This window comes from Grammomys surdaster, unplaced genomic scaffold (assembly GCF_004785775.1).
Source record: "Grammomys surdaster isolate TR1022 unplaced genomic scaffold, NIH_TR_1.0 125947, whole genome shotgun sequence".
In the NCBI taxonomy this organism is placed as follows: Eukaryota; Metazoa; Chordata; class Mammalia; order Rodentia; family Muridae; genus Grammomys; species Grammomys surdaster.
This window is the reverse complement of record NW_021620769.1, coordinates 2,982,116-3,003,554: the sequence shown is the minus strand read 5'-3', so window position 1 is coordinate 3,003,554 and position 21,439 is coordinate 2,982,116. Positions and strand designations below refer to the sequence as shown.

Here is a 21,439-nt window from a genome sequence, read left to right as displayed (position 1 = left end):
AATTCCCCCCGATCTAGGTTTTAGTTCGCACTAAACTTTGAGGAAGGAGAGGGAAATGCCCCTTTGGACTGGGATTCCCGAGGCGAGGGCGACGTTTCCCAGCGTCGCAGCTGGGGACTTGCGCCTCCAGTGCCTCATCCCGGTGCTGGCGGGGGCGGCATCTGTCTGTTCTGGGCAGAAACAATGGCGAGAGCTGGAGGGCCGAGTGCGCGGTGGGGATAAGCGGGGCGCAGCTGCTTCTGTGCAGCGAGGGGAGGCCCCTCCCGGGCCCTGCTCCACCGGGAGGGGAGCGAGCGTGACAGCCGCGGCACCTGTCCTGGATCCCCATCCAATTAGGGCTGTATGCATGGAAAACCGAATGAATGGGAGCGTCGGGGGAGGGTGATGGCTTCTAGCCCAGCGCGTTGCTTCCTTTTGAAGGTACTTGGAGGAATCGCGGTTGAACCATCTTCTTGGGGCTTCAGTGGGCCAGATGATGGTGACAATGCTGGAGGAAGGGGGGAGAGAGTGGAAAATGGGGGAGCTGCCAGTCAGGTCTCTTGGATATGCTCCCAGGCTTTGAGTTGCCTGGGAACAAAGTTAGTGCTTACAATTTTTATTCTTGGCCTTGGTCTTGTTTTGAGCTATTCTGTGGTTCCAGTCTGAAGATTCCTGGGAATTTTAATCCTCAGATTGGAAATAATACTACAGAAATGAGCTTTAGTGTAGAATTTACGCTATAAGGAGGTGATGGGGCAGTCTGCATTACTTTTATGGGGCGTCTTGAGTGAAATAACGTTGTTAATCTTTGAAACAACTTTTAGTGGGGAAGCTGGGTGCTAGTGTAATGCACCAATTTGAACTGAATGCAGTTTCAATTTAAAAATGTACTTGATTACCCCCCCCCTTAAGATTTCAAATGGTCTTTTGAGTTTCTTAGGCTGTTTAACTCGGATTCTTAGATTTCTATTCCGTGAAATAAAGGAATCTGGACACCAGTGACACTGGTGGCTCGGGCCTTTTAATCCCAGAACTTGGAAGGCAGAGGCAGACGGATCTCTTGAGTTCGAGGCCAGCCTGGTGTACAGAGCTAGTTACAGGACAGCCAGGACTACACAGAGAGATCGTATCCCAAAAAACAAAACAAAACAAAACAATAAACAAGCAGTAATTACGACATAAACAAAAGAAAATGAGTGAAGAATAAGATTGAGAAAAAATAGAAACGGTTGATATTCTTATACTTAGAAGACTCAGTTTACTCATTTGATTAATGAAAATACCACTTATCTGGTGCTCTCACATACGTGTTTATATTTAAATTTTAATTCAGAAACAGCAACTCAAAAATTCAAGTATTTCATTGGGGTTTAAATTATCCTGGCTATTTTATTGTCTTTTAAGACAGTTATCTTCAGACTGTGCTTTTCATGGTCTTAAATAAATTTAGAATCAGAATTAGGTTTGAATTGAGTACACTTGCCTTATGTATCTGATGACCTTAGGTATGTTTTATAGTTGGGAAAAAAGATACTGAATTATAGAAGTAATATCTGCAGTTGGAAAATACACGTTACTATTGTAGCTGTACTTTTCCTTGAATGTTCCCTGCAGGGACTCTGTAAGTTATACCTGGAGGTTTTGTCACTTTGGTGTGGCATTTAAATGTCAAGGTGAAAGCATTTTTAAGAATAGAATGTTTATTACTAACTAGGAGTCAAACTAAGCGTATTTAATTTAAGCTCCTTTTTTGGGTAACGTTCTAGATAGTGGAAATTAGCGACTAATGCTTCCTTCCATGAATACGTTTGTATAAAATAGCACAGTAGATAGATGGAATTTTATGACACAAAGAGAACTTTGTTCACATTCATGTTACCTAATTTGTATTTATAATTTTATTTGAAAAGCTACAGATTTGCCCTTATGGCTTGTATAGAAAGCAATTTTGCTTTAGGGTGTTGTTGATAATATTCTTATCATGGCAAAAGTTATACAGTTTATAATTGGGAAAAGTGATTATCCCCATAGTATTTTATTTCATCCATATCAGGTTTCATGTCAGGTTATCTGATAGCCATTAAATATCTAGGGAGTTTGGAGCAAGAATATATTATTTAGAATGATTTTTTTTTCAAGAAATGAGTGTATGACAATGAATGAAATGAGTGAGTTGACAATCCTTAAACAATTTGATGATTTTCCTTTCCTACCAGGAAGTATTTGATGATGAATCACCTGGAAAGCAAAAAGAAATCCAAGAACCAGATCCAACATATGAAGAAAAAATGGTATGTTCTAGATATGTGAATAGTTTATAATGAACTTTTTTCTTAAGATAATTAGATCTACTAAACATCTGTATATACTTAGAAGCATTCAGAATGTCAGCAGAACAGCTTTTTAATTTTATAGAGTGGTATTCAGTTAACAACAATTATTTTTGTAGAAGCTGCATCAGAGACAACTGAAGATAAAAACAAAACTGAAAAACCCTAAAAACTGCCCCTCCACATACATAACTAATTTGTGCTGTGCATCAACAAGAATTTGTTATAAGTTTCCATGCCACTTTACAGTCCCCAGACTGTACCAGGCAAGGTTAGTGGTTATTGAAAATACTACAGGACAGGGCTATCTAAAGACACTTTCAGTAGTATGTTAACTGTACAAAAAAAGGACACTGTGCTGTTTAAAAACAAATCTTACATGCCGTACATTTCAGTTTTTTCTTTAAAAGGAGTGAGTTGTATTTAGGGAGGTCAAATGTTTTATGGACAAGGAAAAAAACCTGTGAGAACCAGCTTCCTCTTCCTCCTCCTTTCACCCTCTGCACTGCGTCCTCCTCCTTTTTCTTGTTCTTCTCAGCCTTTGCTACCCCCTTTTTTGGCCACATAGGTTTTCCTTTAGCTCTGTAGGCAGCACTATCCTTTTCATGTTTCCTTCAGCTTGGCAGCCTCCTTGTCACAGGGCTGCTTGTCACCTGCCACAAGGTTGTTCCACATGTCTCCTACTTTCTTTACATCAGAGGTCCAGCCAGGATGTTCTCCTTTGGTTTTTGGGCAATACTCAGGACAGAATGGCAGAAGGAGGCCTGAGATTCTTTGGGATCCTTAAACTTCATTTTGGTCTTCCCTTTGTGTATGGGTGATACGGGATTTTATGTCAGCCTTTGCCATGTCTTCAAATTTCCCTTTTTCTTTAGCAGCAGACATGGTCTTCTGCCTCTCTGAGCATTTAGAGAACCTGAGGAGCTGACAGAAGCATCCAGGTGCTGTTCTTGTGCTCTTCCCAAAAGTTTGCACAAAGAATGTATATAGAAGACAATTTGCCTTTTGGCTTCTTAGAGTCTCCTTTGCTTGCCCATGTTTAGTTGGTTTTCCTCTGTGAGGCACAGAGTTGTCCAGTGTCTGGCTCTTGCTTGCTCTGTGGAGCTCAGTGTACTATAATCTTGTGTTTAATTTTTATAAGTAGAGCAGAGATAGCTAATTGAAATATGTACAATGTGGGGTATTGTTTGCCTACTTAAACCAAACAAGTATTTTAGGAGGGCTACATAGTATGATGTAATTACCCACTTGCATTAAAAATACCTTTAAAGATTTTTGGCATTGAAATGATTTTAAAAAAAAATCCACAAACTGTTGTATGTATGTCTAGTATTGCTCTTTACTATGTTCAAGGACTAATATGCAATTTGGTCTCAGCATTTTTTTTACATTGTGAAGGGGTTTGTGTTTTTCTTGTGCTGAGGCTCAAACCTTGTGGATGTGTGTTCTATTGTTGAGCTACAGTACCAGCTTTGTGAATAGTTCCTTAGTTTATAAAAAAGGAATCTTGATATTTTACTCTGTTTACAGGGCCAGTTAACATCATGTACTTCCCTCAACTTAGTACCACAAAGAGCTTTATGTTCACATTCAGTTTTGATGATAATGGCCAGCAGTGAATGCCTATTATGGCCCTGTTCTTAGTGCCTTTTATGTGTTTAAACTCAAGAACATTAAAATTTTAAGAAGTAAAATGTGCAAATAAAAAATATTCCTTAAAAGTATGAACATTGTTCCAGTCTTGTGTTTACCACCTAGCTGTCTGGTACAGGATAGACTGGGTTTTTTGTTTGTTTGTTTGGTTTTGATTGTTATTGTTTGTTTTGCCTTTTTTTTTTTGAGAGACAGGGTCTTACTATGTAGACTAGGCTGACCTTGAACTCAGTTCTACCAAATGCTGGGATTAAAGGAGCGTGCCATCCCCTCTGGCTAGAGTAGAACTTTTCAAATATTTTTTCAAAATTTGCTTTTATTTCACCTTCAAATATTAGAGAATACTTTAAAATATATTAAAAAGCTTCAAACTCCCAACATTATGGTGTATATATAGAGTTAGCATAATATATATGCTAGCAAAATATAAAGATTTTAATGGGGCTGGAGAAATGGCTCAGTGATTAAGAGCACTTGTTGCTCTTCTGTAGGCCCTGGGTTCAAATCCCAGCACTCACATGGCAGCTCACAACTGTCTGTAACTCTAGTCCCAGAGGATGTGAAAACTTCTTCCAACCTCTTCAGGCATACAAATGGCACACAGACTCAACTTATTAAACGATAATGCCATATAATTTTAGTTTTGGAAATATATAAATTCATTTAAGCCTCACTGTAGGCGTGCTGTAGAATATTTTCTGTCATGCCCCTTTGCAGTGAATCCTTTCTGCCCTAGCCTGTTACCTTCTCATCTTTAAACCACAAGCTAGCACTTCATGTATTCGTCTCTATTCAAACCTGTGCTTGTCTTGTCTGTGCTTTGGAGAGTCACCCATGTTGCATGTTTCAGGAATTCACTTTGATTCTTGAGCTTCAACGTGCTGGCATGTTGAAATGGATTCTTAAAGTTTGATAAAATGTGTCTTAAATTTTGCAGCAAACTGACCGAGCAAATAGATTTGAATATTTATTAAAGCAGACAGAGCTGTTCGCACATTTCATTCAGCCTGCTGCTCAGAAGACTCCAACCTCACCCTTGAAGATGAAACCAGGGCGCCCACGGGTAAAAAAGGATGAAAAACAGAATCTGCTTTCAGTTGGAGAGTGAGTAATAGTTTATATTTGATAGTTTAAACCAAACGTACTTTTTAAATTCTATTTTTTTAAGGTTTTAAATGTATTTTTCTGTGGCTTCACAGATGTGGCCATCAGTGTCTGAATATCTAAAAACAGATACAGGGACTTATTTTATCCCATTGTAGGCTCTGTGAGTTGGAGCAGCCATGTCGTGTATGGAATTAAGACGCTAAGCTATTCTTCAGGTTAAAATGCAGAGGTTAGATGTGTTACTAGTCTTTACATACACATAGCTCATCCAGGCTTGCATTTGTATCTGATATATGTTCTTATCTTTCATAGGTGCATTAGTCTTTTGGTTTTGGTACTGGGGATAGAACCCAGGGCCTCATGCTTGCTGGATAAGCATTCTACCAATGGCTTATAAAATTCACCATATTTATCAAAGTGAAAATTGATAAGTGATTAGTTGAAATAGGAAAGTATGTTCATCTGGAGGGAATAAATATCATAATTTCTTAGTTTAATTTGGAATATTCCAGTTTATTTTCTTACCAATTGTATATATACAAGTGCTGTTTTTATACTTAGAAACTTTATTTTAATATACATACATTTATTTTCTTTTGTTTTTACATCCTGACCTCAGTTTCCCTCTTCCCAGTCCCTCCCTGTACCTACTCCCCTCCTTGCTCCCCCCACCCACTCCTCCCTTCGTTTCTCTTCAGAAAAGGTCAGGTCTCCTATGGATATCAACCAACTATGGCATATTAAGTTGCAGTAAGACTAGACACCTCCTCTCATGAGGTTGGATGAGGCAACCCTACAGTAAAGGGTTCCTAAAGCAGGCAAGAGAGTCAGAGACAGTCCCTGCTCCCATTGTTAGGAATCCTACAAGAAGGCCAAGCTGCTCAACTGTAACATATGCAGAGGGGGCTAGGTCAGTCCTATCCAGACTCCCTGTTTTCAGTTCAGTCTCTGTGAGCCCCTATGAGTCCTTATTGGTTGATTCTGTAGTTTTTCTTGTGGTGTCCTTGACCCAATCCTTCCTTCCATCTTCTACAGGATTCCCTCAGCTCTGCCTGTGGGTTTCTGTTTCCATCAGTTTCTGGGTGAAGCCTCTCTGCTAACAATTGGGCTAGGCACCAGTCTATGAGTATAGCAGACTATCATTAGGAATCACTTTTTATCCTAGGTCTCTGGGCTATCCAGCCTTTGTTTCCTGGCTCTCCAGGCAGTGTCAGGGGTGGACTCCCTCTTCTGGAATTAGTCTCAAGCTGGACCAGTCATTGGTTGGCTGCTCTTGTAATTTCAGTCCTTCTTTACTCCAGTACACCTTGTAGGCAGGACAGATTATAGGTCACTGGTTTTATGGCTGGGTTAGTGTTACAGTCTTTCTGCTGGAAGTCTTGCCTAGTTACAGGAGATGGCCAGTTTGGGCTCTGTATTCCTATTACTAGGAGTCTTAGCAGGGTAACCCCTCATAGATTCCTTAGAGTTTCTATTGCACTATGTTTCTAGCTCATTTCAGAGATTGTCCCCTCCCCCTGCACACCTCATTCTGGTTGTCTCTCTCAGTACTCTCTTCCTCCATCCTTCCCCAACCTGATCCCTCTCCTGTTACTGTACCCAACCCATCACACAGACCACCCTCTCCATCCACTTGAAATGTCAGTTCTAGTTCACTTTCACAGGGAGATTCATGTCCCCCCAGCCCCTTGAGCCTTCTTTGTTACTCAGGAACAGGTGTATACTTCAGCTGTATTAAGTTGTTCACATACAAGCTGTTGTTAGCTACTTAAATATATCAGTGTTATAGAAATTACTTTTATAAGCATTATTGTGGGGTAATCAACTTGATGTTAAAAGAAATGCTCTTGCTCTTTTAGTTTGTAATTCTATAAGATAAAGATTGTCCACAAAAAATATACAGTAAATTACTGTTTTGGTTCTTTATTAATAGTATTATTGGAAAATAAGATTGAGATTTCTCTCTTGAGATAGTCTTGTGAGGATCAAACCCCAGGCCTTGGGTACACTAGGCAAGCAGTTAATCACAGGTAGATGTATTTCTAGTTCCCCTTTCTTATTTTGGAGATGGGATGGGTTTCTGTACTCTTAAGAGACAATATCTCAGTGTATAACCAGACTGGCTTCAAACTCAGTCTTTTTCTCTGTTCCTGGGATTGTTGAAATTACAGGCATGGCCAGCTAAGACCAGAGATTTGGTTATCTCTGCTTCCTCAGTACCAGGATTGCAAGCTCAAGCTGCATCTGGCTTCTATTTTGATGGATGGATAAGCTTGGACTAATGACTTGATGCTTGGGAGGCAAGCACTTTGCTGACTGAACTATTTCTCTAGTCCCTAAGCAATCTTTGGGAGTTATTCTAATGAATTCCTTAGTCACTACTCCTGAACCTGTAGACCAGGTTGGCCCAAACTCAAGACTTCTGCCTGCCTTTTAACTCAGGATTGTTACTCATGCTAGACAAGTGCTCTTATCTACCACTGAGCTACTCTGTAGCCTTGTCTTAATTTAGATGCCTGTTAAGATTATTGTGATATCATTATTTGGCTACTGTATTGAAATAAAACTCATTATAAATTGATTTGTTTTCATTTTGACAGCTACCGACACCGTAGGACAGAGCAAGAGGAGGACGAAGAGCTATTAACAGAAAGTTCCAAAGCGACTAATGTTTGTACTCGATTTGAAGATTCTCCATCATGTAAGTTAAATTCATTGAATCATTTGATTGTCTTTTCTTTTTTTCTTTTTTGATTTTCTTTTTTGTTTTTTTGTTTTTTGAGACAGGGTTTCTCTGTGTAGCTCTGGCTGTCCTGGAACTCACTCTGTAGACCAGGCTGGCCTCAAACTCAGAAATCCACCTGCCTCTGCCTCCCAAGTGCTGGGATTAAAGGCGTGCGCCACCACTGCCCGGCGAATCATTTGATTTTCAAAGGAGACTTTTTTGAGAATCCCTTAGATGATGTTTGAATTTATTTTCCTATAATTTATAAAGGAATTTTTTTTTTTTTTTAGTAATGTTGGATAGTTACTGGCTGTGAATAAGTTTTAGGGCTTTGTTTGTTTTTGTTTTGTTTTTATCTGAGATGTTAATATGTTGGTTGGGGTTATAGCTTATAGTATGTGCAAAGCCCTGGCTTTGATCCCTAGAATTGAGAGAGGATAGTATGTACTATATTTCAAAAGTATATGAAGATGCCATTCCGCTTTCTATGGTTCTAAAATCCATGTAAAATGGAATGATTTTTGCCACATATTTTCACAAATTAGAAAACTCTGTAAAAGAGGAAAATCATGAAAATGTTTTGCTTTTTTTGATGATGATTTATTTTTGTGAAATGTATTAATGTTTTTTTTGTAAGATAGCAGCTTAGTTATCAGAAATCTTGATTTCTGATAGGGTTAGAAGCTTCTGTAATCTTCTGAAGCCTAGCTTTTTCGCAACTCCTGTACTTAGTGTGGACAACTAATAGAATTTGAACGCTTGTTTAGTTAGAGTTCACTCACTCTCTGGTTGACTTTTTAACATAACATCATTTCTCCCTTGCCTTAGGAAGCACCATTTCTTCTTTCTTTTCTTTTTTTTCTTCAAATCAAGCTAGAGGCTAGAGCTACATGTATGACAAGCTGGAAAGGAAATTTGGATTATTTCTTTCTCAAATTTTAACTAGTGTACCCAGTCTTGATTAGCTTTTCGTTCTTAGGCAGTGATTTATCTAGGGAAGTACAAGTCATGTCTGTGTACTGAAGGACATGGGTCCTTATGTACTTACGTACGGTCTATCAGTAAAAGAACTTAAGGAATAGAAAGGGTGGACTTGGAGAAGAAATTTCCTGTCTTTATTTCTACTCTCAGTGGGAAGAAAGGAAACTCTTCAGAGAACCACTATCTGATCTTTATGAAGGATGGAAACACTTGGTTAAAAATGTGCTAACATTAAAACGAGGTAAAGAGGCCAGAGATACTTTGAAGACCAATGTGGTTTAAGATTGGATTGAGTGATTTCAATGAGGAATCTGATGCCAACAGTCAGAGTTCCTTATCTGATAACTTCATTATCAGTTACTTGTATTCAACTGCCCCTGCTTGAGTCCAGATTTCATTAACTATTTTTAATGATTTTAGCCTCTCAGAAACCCCATTATACATGTATCCTCTAGAAAAGAGAAGTAGACACCTGTCGGTTCCAGTTAAACCTCTGAACATCAGATAAAAGGGGCCAGCCCTGTCTTATAGTTCTTGTCCTTAAAATGAGCATTGTGTTTTGTTGTTATTTTTAGATGTAAAATGGGGTAAACTGAGAGATTATCAGGTCCGAGGATTGAATTGGCTCATCTCTCTGTATGAGAATGGCATCAATGGTATCCTTGCAGACGAAATGGTATGTATTTATCTTGAAGCTTGAAGAGTTTTGTTGTTGTTTTTGTTGTAACTTAAGATAGTTTGGCGTTAAATTTGTAACAAGAGAGATTAATAGTTTTGTTTGATTACAGCTATCTTTTTCTCAAAGTACTATAAACAACTGACTTAGTTGCATAAGTGACATCTTCACACATGAAGAATTACCATCTCTGCAGTAGAGTACATTTTAAAATGCATTTTCAGAACTTTGTTGTTTTTGCAATAATTTGACCATTTCTTTCTATTTTTAAAAATAGCTCACATGGTTTAGTTTGACAAAACATCTTCTGTTCACTACTTACTAGTTATGTAGTGAAGATTTTAATTCTTCTCAAAGTAATGTTTAAACAATTGGGTGGGGAAAGTATGCAGTCAGATGTATTTCACTTCTGTCTCTGATGGGTTACTTTGGGATATCACAGTTTCTGAGTCTTGAGGTGCTGTTGATACCTTCCTTATGTATGAGTCCTAAGTGTAAACTTGCACACACAGTAAAGCTTGTCATGCTGTCTCATACTCAGAATTTCTTTTCAATATTCCTATGTATGATGGAGCTATAAGTATGGAAGAACAGTTCTAATAATGGTTTAATGGTTAATTTGATTAATGTAATTAAATTGATTAAATCAATTAAATATGAATTTTTCAGGGTTTGGGAAAGACACTTCAAACAATTTCTCTTCTTGGATACATGAAACACTATAGAAATATTCCTGGTCCTCATATGGTTTTGGTTCCCAAGTCTACATTGCACAACTGGATGAGTGAATTCAAGAGATGGGTACCAACACTTAGGTCTGTTTGCTTGATAGGAGATAAAGAGCAAAGAGTAAGTTTTTATACTATGTAATGGTATTTTTGATATTAAAGGAATTTAAATTTAGGCTTAAGATGAAATAACTGGAGAAAGGATTAAAAAGGAAGGATCTTTGCAACGTATTAGTAATTTATATCTTTAATGCTGTCTTGTAATTCATCTGAGAAGGCTTTAAAGACTAGAATAAACTATTAATTTTATTAATTTTATTTTCAGTTTGTTTCTTCCTTTCTTGGAAGTCATTGTATAAAGTCCAAGATTATTTATTTGGAAATATTAGCTTGCTTTTTTGACTATGTTAGATCATTAGGAATTTGAGGGGCCAGATTTCCAGATTAGGGTACAGTGGTCATAGTCATAGAGTAGTAATTGTTAAGTATTAGTTGAGTCAGTTAGTAATGAGCTCTTACGTTACAAATAGAGTTAAATGATTGACTTCTTAGCCACATCTTTTTGGGACAAAGTCATGGAAATAGTGACATTATTAAGAATAAAGAACTTAGATTTGGAAGTTGGACATAATTGCAGTCATTGATTAAAATGATTGTGTTAAATGATTTTATACTTAATTAGTTTAGATTAGTTTTTTAAAACTATTTTATATTTATGGGTACTTTGCTTGCATGCCTGGTTTCCACTGAGGCCAGAAAAGGGAGTCAGATCCCTGAAATTAGAGTTTATGGATGGCTGTGAGCCACTGTGTGGGTGCTGGGAACTGAACCTTAGTCTTCTATGAGAACAAGTGTTCTTTTTTTTTTTTTAAAGCATTTTATTTATTTATTTCATACATGTTGAGTACACTGTTGATCTCTTCAGACACTCCAGAAGAGGGCATCAGATCTCATTACAGATGGTTGTGAGCCACCATGTGGTTTCTGGGAATTGAACTCAAGACCTCTGGAAGAGCAGTCAGTGCTCTTAACCACTGAGCCATCTCTCCAGCCCAAGAACAAGTGTTCTTAACCACTAAGCCTTCTTTCCAGTAGCGGGCTTGATTTCTTTCGCCCCTCAGTAGATAGATTATGTGGGTTCTTTTAAGTTACCAAGTTGTTTTTTGTTTGGGGAAGTCAACCACTTCTGCTTTTTTAATGTCATATCCTTACCTATAAAATAACAATAATAGCAATATGCTAATACATCTACAAATCAAAGGACTGAGAGCATCTACTGCCAACTGTCAGTCTTACTTTATCTCACAGATCCTGTTTCCTAAGGACCACAAGACTTGTGGAACTGTGGAAAGGCATTTTAAAGTTAGGCTATGGAATTTCGTGATTTACTTCAACTTTTTGAAAACTAAGTTAAAACTACATTAAGTGTTCAGTGACGTAATTTCAGTGGTAGAATGGCAGCTTGAAGTGCTTACTTACTAGCTATTCATTCCTTTCTTGGTGTTGATTACTTGTTAAATGAATTTAATGTGTAATTGAGTGGTGTCATTTTTTTTTTGTTTTGTTTTTTTTGTTTTACAGGCTGCATTTGTCAGGGATGTTTTATTACCAGGAGAGTGGGATGTGTGTGTCACATCTTATGAAATGCTTATTAAAGAGAAGTCTGTGTTCAAAAAATTTAACTGGAGATACTTAGTTATAGATGAAGCTCACAGGATAAAAAATGAAAAATCTAAGGTAATTTGATACTTAATATGAACATTTTATGTGTTTGAGGGCTTGTTACTTATTCAGAATGTTCTAATAATGGGCTTTGGTTCTTTCAGTTGTCAGAAATAGTGAGAGAATTCAAGACAACAAATCGACTGTTGCTAACAGGGACACCTCTTCAGAACAACCTGCACGAGCTCTGGTCACTTCTAAATTTTTTGTTACCAGATGTGTTTAACTCAGCTGATGTAAGCTTCTCTTTTTGTGGTTAATAATATTTTAGTTAATGCCTATATTCTAATAATAACACTGTTTAATATGGCCGTTAATTTTTTATACTTACGTAGCTAGCCTGTTACTAACCTACTAAGTTGATTATGTATTCTTAGAATTTATTCACTTTTGAACCTTGGCTTTAATGTCATTTCCCATCAGTTTCTCATCTGGATTGGCATAATCTTCCTATTTGGCAGTCAAGGCTGTTTAATTTTGCCTCAGGGTTTCTAGGTTAAGGGCTTGTCTGTAGGCATTTTCAAGTATCTTTGTGTATCTTACACATTGTGTTTTAACATTAAGAGATGGCCTTCAAATGTGGAGGGATTTGTTTAACCTTTTTGTCTTATTTTCTTCTCATGTTTCTGTGGCAAAATACTTTGACAGAAGCAGCTTAAGAAAGAAAGGGTTTATTCTGGGTCACAATTCAAGGGTACAGGATGGTAGGTGCTGGCCGTAGCTGATCATACTTCACTCAAAATCAGAAAGCAGACAGTGTGATAAATGTATCCTACTGCTCAATTTTCTTTCTTTCTTCTAAACAATACAAGATCCCCAATCCAGGCAATAGTTACACAATTTAAGATGGGTCTTAACAGCAATTCATGTAATCAAGAGAGTCCCTACAGATGTGTTGGGAAGAACAGCTCTGGGCTAATTCTAGATTGTAAAGTTGACAATGAACAGTGAACATCACACCAATCTTTTATTATGGTGTAGTAACTTAGTCTTTATCAATTTTTACATAATAAAAATGATGATATAAGTAACTACTTTTTTGCTGTGTGACAGAAAGTAGTTTATGTATTGATAGTCTGCAATTAGTAATTACAAGGGCCAAACTGGAGTTCAGTTTTGAATGTTTGTTTCTACATCTGGAGTGGGTGGGAGAGCTTTGTAGAGATACATGTTAGTACATTCTATAAAGGTATTAGTTTGGTTTGTTACATTAAGGGTTATTTTCTTTGCATTTTTTTTCTTTTGGTTTTTATCTTTTTGAGACAGAGTTTCTATGTTTAGCCTTGGGTGTCCTGATCATTCTAGAGACAAGGTTGGCCTCAAACTCACAGATCTGCTTGTCTCTGCCTCCTGAGTGCTAGGATAAAAGGCATGTGCTACCATCAGCCAGCTAAGGGTTATTTTACAAAGAACAGAAATGTGTATGGAAAAGTACATTCAGATTTGAAAGTTTCAATTCTTTTAAATATTTACTGTTTTATAAATAGTTTCAAGATTATTTTTCTTGCCAGGTTAATTAACACTTATTTAATGATTTCAGTTAAAGCCTTCAGTTATAACAGTGATTATAAGATGTTTATTTAACATAACAAATTTATAATAGATATTTTCAGGATACTTGATAAGGAAATTGCCCTTATGCAGCTCTTCTCTAAATAGTAACAAAATGCTTTTTACCTCATTTCACTTAAATTAATGAGATGAACATTTCTCTGGAAACCTTGAGTTGTGTCTTCTAATTACTTCTGTCTGTGTACTTAACGGAAAAAAAATGCTTAGGGAGCAATGTGATTCAGCCACTTGTCCTGGAGCTAGTTGTAAACCTGATATGGGAAGTAAGGGCTTAAGCTAAATTGTTTTTTTGTGGCTTACAACTCAGGTACTATATTAATTTTAGAAACTAATAAACTATTAGACTTGAAGTTATAGGGCATTTGTGGTTAATCTTATCTCTGACCTTATGATGTTATTTTGTTTGTTGATCTAGGACTTTGATTCCTGGTTTGATACAAATAATTGCCTTGGGGATCAAAAGCTAGTTGAGAGGCTTCATATGGTAAGTATGGTCAGAACATACTTTTAATAGGAAAGTATTTTCATTATTTTGCTGTTAACAGAAGTATGGTATAGTGTGCATATATATATATATGTTTATATATATATGTGTGTGTGTTTGAATTTAAAATCCACTGTTTGAAATATTGGAGAGATGATCTTTGATATTTGATAGTTTTAGGATCTAGTTTTAGAACCTAGGATGGATGGATGGACTTTTAATGTAATGAAGAAAGTAGTCTCTTAGTTTTAAAAGGTATAGTGAAAGGATAAAACAGTACCTGATGACAGACTCTAACTTTTTTTTTTTCTTCAGCTTTTTGAGACAGGGTTTCTCTGTGTAGCCCTGGCTGTCCTGGAACTCACTCTGTAGACTAGGCTGGCCTCGAACTCAGAAATCCACCTGCCTCTGCCTCCCAAGCGCCACCACCGCCTGACTAGATAACTTCTTAAAGCTTAGTTTCAATTAAATTCTGTAGCAGGATCTGACAAGTTGATATCTGAAAGATCCAGTTGATACATCTGTCTCTAAATATAGTGAGTGTACATAAAGCAACTAATGCATAGTTCAGCTCCTTCATGTAGAAGTTCATAGGTAAAAGTTGGTAGTTAGATAAGGACACTCTTGGTTGTCAGGTTCAAGCAAGACACTGTAACCATGCACTAGAAGTTCTTTCATGACCTAATACTGGGGCTTTTTAAACACTTGTTCACATTTTGGCCTGGATAATATGTAGGGGATAGGAGGAGAAGAGAAGGTTGTATTGGGTACTATATATATGTAGTCCCTAACACTTCCTCCTAGATGCCATTTGTGACAATAGAAATGACTATAAACATGTAAAAAGTTCCCTGGGAGATAAATCATGCTCTGTTTAACCTCTCCTTCCTTACATCTTATTCTTCTCAGAATTCTTTAGCTTTAATTTTACTTTTACATAAATATGCTAGAAACATTTGACTAATTTCACTTATTCTTCATTGTTTTTACTATGTCTAATTGAATCTCTTTCCAGATTTCTTCATAGCCTAAGTCTCAGTTATATCTACTGTCTTTCTTGTTGACCATCTAGGCTGAGGCTAGCCTAGGTACTTTGTGTATTTATGTATTCCATTGTTAGTCTTTTGAGCATTCTCACTCATAGGACTTCCCACAGAAAACTGCAGTGTTTTCCTTCCTGGATCATAAGCACAAAGACTGAAAACATATACTTTGCACAGGTTCCTGGCTTCAGTGGCTATTTTTCTTCTTTCTCCTCTTTTCTCTGTTGTGTTTTGTTGAGATGCGATTTTGTTTTGCACCCCTGGCTGGCTTTGTATTAGGTAATCCTGCCACAGCCTCTCCAAGTGTTGGGATTACAAGTGTGAGCCCTTATTGCTAGGTTGGTCTTTTTTTCTATATAAATTATACTTTTAAATTCTTGTGTATTGAGATTTTTTTGTTAAGTATATCTGAGAGTAGTGATAGTCTCCTAGGAACTTTTAATTCAGATAACAGTCAAGCATATGATTTAGGTTTTTCTTATTTAAAGGACTGAAATCTTGAAAGGTTGATAAAATTTTAGTGATGAAAAATGAGGCACAGGAATTGATTCCTTTCTAACTTTCTCCTCATGTCCTTTACTTCATGGCTTTCCTTTAAGTAAATGTCTAGTCCATGTAAATAAAGCAGGCTAAAGTGCCTGTGCAACAGTCAAGTGTTTGGTATCTTTGTTAATTTTTCTCAGAGTAGTGTGATATGCTCAAGGGTGAAGAGAAATGGTATTCTCTACTTTGTTGTCCTGCCCTTGCATTCTGAAATCCCCATTATGGCCTTGTGGTGAAAGGGACATAGAGCAGTCAGCCTGGGAGGCTGGTGACATGCAGCAGCATTATAGTAAGGTGCTTGCTTTGGAGGCCTGGTGACCCATCTTAAATCCCTGACACCTTCACCAAGGTGGGAGGAGAGAACTGATTTGACATGGTTGGCTTCTGTCTTCCAATGTGTGTCGTAGCAGGTACATCATGGACAGATACACTCAATAATAATAATTAAAAAATTTGTAACTCACCTTGGTATTCTTAGGAATGATTTATCAACTATATAATGATACAAAATCACTTCCCTGCTCTCTACAAAATTCTGTCTTATAACTTGCATTTTAATAGTTTTAGAGTTTGTAGGTAGTCTGCTGAGTTCTTGGCTGACTGGGTTTATCAAGCTGTATCTAGCTGGACAGTTTTAGAAGAGAGCCAAGTGGGACTGAAGGTCTTTTTGTCTTTGCAGTAGCTGGTGTTTGTCCTAGCTTTGATATATGCTGTAATCAGACAAGAGTTGAAGATGGGTTTCCTCATCCATTTTAAATTTGTTTTGTGATACAGTCATTTTTATAAGCCAGTAAACTAGTACAAAGAAGGTATAAAAATAATTTTTAGTTTTATTGTTATATTAAAACTTATATTTTATAAAAAGAACTAGTACTTTTTGAAATCTAGATACCAATCACAAACATTGAATAAAGTTACAAGTGATAAAGTATAGAAATAAAGAATTGTATAAAATTAAAAATAAGAGGTAAGAACTGATCTGTGTTTAAGAAGAAAAAATATTGCTTCCTGTTAGGAAAGAACTGGGAGGGTCTCAAGGATTTGTAGTTCTGACTACATGGATATGTCAACTTGCTAAGACTGAACTGAACTGAATTGGGTTTTTTATACTTGCCTCATTGAATGCTTTTGTAATGGGTAATTATTTAAAAGCTAGTCATACAGCTCTTAATGTGGGCTAGCCATTTCTTAAGCAGTGTTGAACAGTATGTGTTCTAGTAACTAATTTTTAAACTAGCATGAATTAGCAATGTTGAAAAGAGTTTTAAAACTCTTTATTTTCTAGTATTTAATGAGAATATAACAAGTATTATATAAATATTCACATATAGAATGAACGATGAGATTTCAGTAATGCAATAGTAATAAATGGTGTGTTTTGGTCAGGAAACTATTAAAAATAGATGTTATTCAAACAAAATATTTCCATGTATTTGGTACATAATTTAAGATTTTGAAATAATATCAATATTGTAGATAAGGTTATCTTTTTTTTTTCCCTTTCTAAGGTTTTACGTCCATTCCTCCTTCGTCGAATTAAAGCTGATGTTGAAAAAAGTTTGCCTCCAAAGAAAGAAGTAAAAATCTATGTGGGTCTGAGCAAAATGCAACGAGAATGGTATGTGTTCTGAGATGCATGACAATACTGTTGTTCCCGGATTTTCGTTTTACAGTCTTTTATTTATTTATTTATCTAATTTGTGTCTTTAGAATTTCTGTGCGCTTGACTAGGCTTAATCTGTTAATTCAGTGCCCATAAAAAGTTGGTGGCAGGAGGCAAATCAGCACACCAGACTGGGCTGCAGTGTGGTTTCTGCTGCCCAAGTGTATTCTGGTGGTGGGACTTCCTTCTGTTTATTTTGGACAAGTGATAAAAACTAGAGGTTTAGTTTTATTATCCTAACATTGAATGATATGCTTCTACTTAATTTCCCCTAAGGTTCACTTAAAACAGTTATAATTTCTATATTTAAAAAGTATAGCATTTTGCTGGCCAGTCATAAAGACATAATAGAATTAAGATCCATGAAACAAAACAAAAAAAATGATGGCTCAGGATATAGTTCAGTTGTTAAAGTGTTTATCATGCACAAAGTCCTGGGCCCTTTCATCATCACCACATAAACTGAAAAATAGATTTCCTTTTATACAAACATGAGAAACTTTTAAAATCTGTGTTGTACCTGTTTATTCTTAACTTAGATCATTGGAAGCAAATTTCAGGCAATACTTTTTCAAATTATTAAGTATTTTGTGATTGGGGTGAGTGAGGGAATTAAGTGTGCAATGTGTCATGCATTAAACAATTTTTCTTTTTAATAGGTATACTCGGATATTAATGAAAGATATAGACATATTAAACTCAGCAGGGAAGATGGACAAGATGAGGCTGTTGAACATTTTGATGCAGTTGAGGAAATGCTGCAATCATCCATATCTCTTCGATGGAGCTGAGCCCGGTCCACCGTACACCACAGATGTGCATCTCGTTACCAACAGTGGCAAGATGGTGGTATTAGACAAGCTACTTCCTAAGTTAAAAGAACAAGGTATCTGTGGTACTGGCATTACATTGAAAAATAATGAAAACTTTAAACATTCTAGGATTAAAAAGATGAAATACAACACTTTGAAATGTTTATTCTAACAGTTTTAAAGTTGAAGTGTTAAGTGTTAAAAGAACTAAAAATCTTAGCCAAATCCTCTTCCCCTAATTTTAGGCCTTAATTCTTATAGAAGTTGTATAAACATGCAGAGTAGCTACCATTCAGTTTCATGTAGCTTTCCTAGACATTTCATCTTTTTCATAAGATACCAGGACTGCCTTTCCTATATGCACATTTCCCAGATAGCTTGTTAGACAGTGATGTTGTCCTGGTATTTTCTTTTATGGAGTTTAAAATATTTACTTAAATATTATTTATATGTACTCAAAGCATTTCTATTTACAGTATTCTGAATTTTTTTCTATGAGAATGACTATGTCTGGATTGTATGTGTATAGGTATAGTTCTCCTAGATGAATTGAAATGAAACATCCCATTATAGTGGTTTTGTATATTATGCAGCTTTTAAAGATAAATACCAGTCCCAAAAGAAACAGATTTCTGTAATATCAAGAGTACAGTGAACGTTCAAATTTCTCTAATTGTGTTTCAAGACAAGACTTCTCTGTGTAGTCCTGGCTATCCTTGAGCTCCTTCTAGACTAGGTTGGCTTCAAACTCAGGGATCTACTTGCCTCTGCCTTCTTCCTCTTGCTAGAATTAAGGCATGTGCCACCATTGCCTGGCTTAGGTATGATTTTTGAAGAAAAGAAGGCACAGACATCATGACCAAGTTTAAGGACAACATATAATTGAGGCTGGCTTACAAGTTCAAAGGTTCAGTCTATTATCATCAAGGTGGGAGTATGGCAGCATCCAGGCAGGCATGGTGTAAGAGGAGCTGAGAGTTGTACATTTTTATCTGAAGGCAAAGAGGAGAAGACTGGCTTGTATGTGGCTAGGAAGAGGGTCATAAAGCCCAGGCGCACAGTGACACACTTCCTTCAACAAGGCCATACCTTCAAAGAGTGCCACTTCCTGGGCCAAGCATATTCAAACCACCACAGATGGCTTTACCAATAGATGGACCTTGATGATGACAGCCAAAACCACCGTTGTAGTTGTTAGTGAATTGACACACACTTATGGTCTATAAGTTAAAATGTGGTTCCCATCATTAGACTACTAGGGATTTAGTGTTGGAGAGTTTAGGGAATCATGTTTAAAGAAAAAATGTGCAGTGCTGTAATACAACTTTTAAATATAAATGAGGTAACAGGCTAATGATTCACTCTCCTAAAGCAGAGTTTTTGCCTTAGTATACTGTACACATGGCACTCTTTGTTTTGTTCTATAATGGAAGATACGTGGAGAATGACTGGCCTGGGTATTTACTGATTTCATTTTTATCCTTTTAACCAAATAGCTAATTTGGAACTCGATGGATAATTTGTTTAGTGTTACATTTTTAAATAAAAATTTCTGTGTTAGAAATTTCTGATAATGGGCTATTTATGTTCATCAGGTTCACGAGTACTAATCTTTAGTCAGATGACAAGGGTATTAGACATTTTGGAAGATTATTGCATGTGGAGAAATTATGAGTACTGCAGGTTGGATGGACAGACACCCCATGATGAGAGACAAGTAAGTACAAAAGGGTGGGGAGTTAAAAAATCAGATAAAACAATTTTATTTTTTATATTCTATTAGTGTGTACCAATTTAATGTGTTTGTATTATATCAGAGTATTTGTTTTTTAAAAATACGTATTTTTCTTTTAAAATTTATTTTATTTGTGTGATGGTGTTTTGCCTGCATGTCTGTCTGTACCTTGTGTGTTCCTGGTGCCCAAGGAGGCCAGAAGTGGGCATTGGAACCCTGGGGACTAGAGTAACAGATGGTTGTGAGCTGCTACATGGGTGCTGGGAATCGATCCAGTGTCTTCTGGAAGAGCAACCAGTGCTCTTAACCTACTGAGCCAATCACATCAGATAGGGATTTATATATCCAGGCTAGTCTGAAATTCAGTGTGTAGTTGAGTGTGATCTTAAACTGCCTCTTCCTCAGTGCTGGGATTGATTATAGGTATGTGCTACCATGCCCTAGATAAAGTAACTTTCTGAGTCAGTCATGATGGTATAAACCTGTAGCCCCAGCTGGTTGTAACTGCAGGAGGAGCAGGTGTTTGAGCCAGCGTGGGCAATATAAAAAATATCCCACCAGTGTTGGATATGGTGTAGAGTATCTTTAAACCTGGTATTCAGGAGCCAGAAGGAAGTCTACATAGTGAGTTTCAGAAGGAAGTCTACATAGTGAGATTGTCTTAAAAGAAAAAAAATCCCATCCCATAACAAATATAACAAAAATTTCTTAACACTTATTTTATTTCCATAGGACTCCATCAATGCATACAATGAACCAAATAGCACAAAGTTTGTATTTATGCTAAGCACACGTGCTGGTGGTCTGGGCATCAATCTTGCAACTGCTGATGTAGTAATTTTATATGATTCAGATTGGAATCCTCAAGTTGATCTTCAGGCTATGGTAAGAGGTAACAAGTAAATACTGTGTGTACTTAATAGATGTCTTAGGCAGGATATGTTCATTTTATAAATATCCTGATTTTACCTACTAGAACTTTCTTTTAATTAAAAAAAATTTAGTTATTTAGAAAGTGTGTCAACACATTTCTGCCTGGTGTAGAAGTGGAAGTCAGGACAACTCGGGAGTTAACTTTCCATCATCTGGTTTTCAGGAGTTGAGCTCAGGTCATCAGGCTTGGGTAGCAAGTTCTTTACCCAATTAATTATCTCCTCATCCCACAATTTTCTTTATTTTTATAGCTATATAATCTTTTACTCTTTCACTTTGGTCATATATATCTCCTATTGCCCCTGCCTGCTCTTCTGAGATTCATCCTAATACATCTTTCCCTTCTCAACTTCCTGTCTGTCTCTGTGTCTGTCCCTCTCCCTCTCTCTCTCCCTCTCCCCCTCCCCCCCTCCCTCTTCCTCTTTCCCTCTCCTTCTCTCCCTCTCCCCCTCTCCTTTTCCCCCTCTCCCTCTCTCCCTCTCTCCCTCTCTCCCTCTCTCTCTCCCTCTCCCCCTCTTCCTCTCTCCCTCTCTCCCTCTCTTTCTCCCCCTTTCCCTCTCCCCCTCTCCCCCTCTCCCTCTCCCTCTCCTCCTCTCCTTTTGCCCCTCTCCCTCTCTCCCTCTCTCCCTCTCTCCCTCTCCTTTTGCCCCTCTCCCTCTCTCCCTCTCTCCCTCTCTCCCTCTCTCCCCCTCCCCTTCTCTCCCTATCCCTCTCTCCCCCTCTCCCTCCTCCCTCTCCCTCCTCCCTCTCCCT

General features: G+C 37.2%; 1 protein-coding gene across 1 annotated transcript in view; it reads left to right on the top strand.

Moving 5' to 3' along the window:
- Smarca5 (SWI/SNF related, matrix associated, actin dependent regulator of chromatin, subfamily a, member 5) overlaps positions 1–21,439 on the top strand; it is a 37,895-nt gene that overhangs the window by 747 nt on the left and 15,709 nt on the right. Inside the window, exons 2-13 of the mRNA XM_028753400.1 lie at positions 2,196–2,270; positions 4,900–5,066; positions 7,670–7,770; positions 9,351–9,451; positions 10,121–10,300; positions 11,761–11,916; positions 12,006–12,137; positions 13,889–13,957; positions 17,052–17,161; positions 17,866–18,092; positions 19,614–19,735; positions 20,486–20,638. Of these exons, the coding sequence (XP_028609233.1) occupies positions 2,196–2,270; positions 4,900–5,066; positions 7,670–7,770; positions 9,351–9,451; positions 10,121–10,300; positions 11,761–11,916; positions 12,006–12,137; positions 13,889–13,957; positions 17,052–17,161; positions 17,866–18,092; positions 19,614–19,735; positions 20,486–20,638 (1,593 nt within the window). The remainder of the gene's footprint in view (positions 1–2,195; positions 2,271–4,899; positions 5,067–7,669; positions 7,771–9,350; positions 9,452–10,120; positions 10,301–11,760; positions 11,917–12,005; positions 12,138–13,888; positions 13,958–17,051; positions 17,162–17,865; positions 18,093–19,613; positions 19,736–20,485; positions 20,639–21,439) is intronic.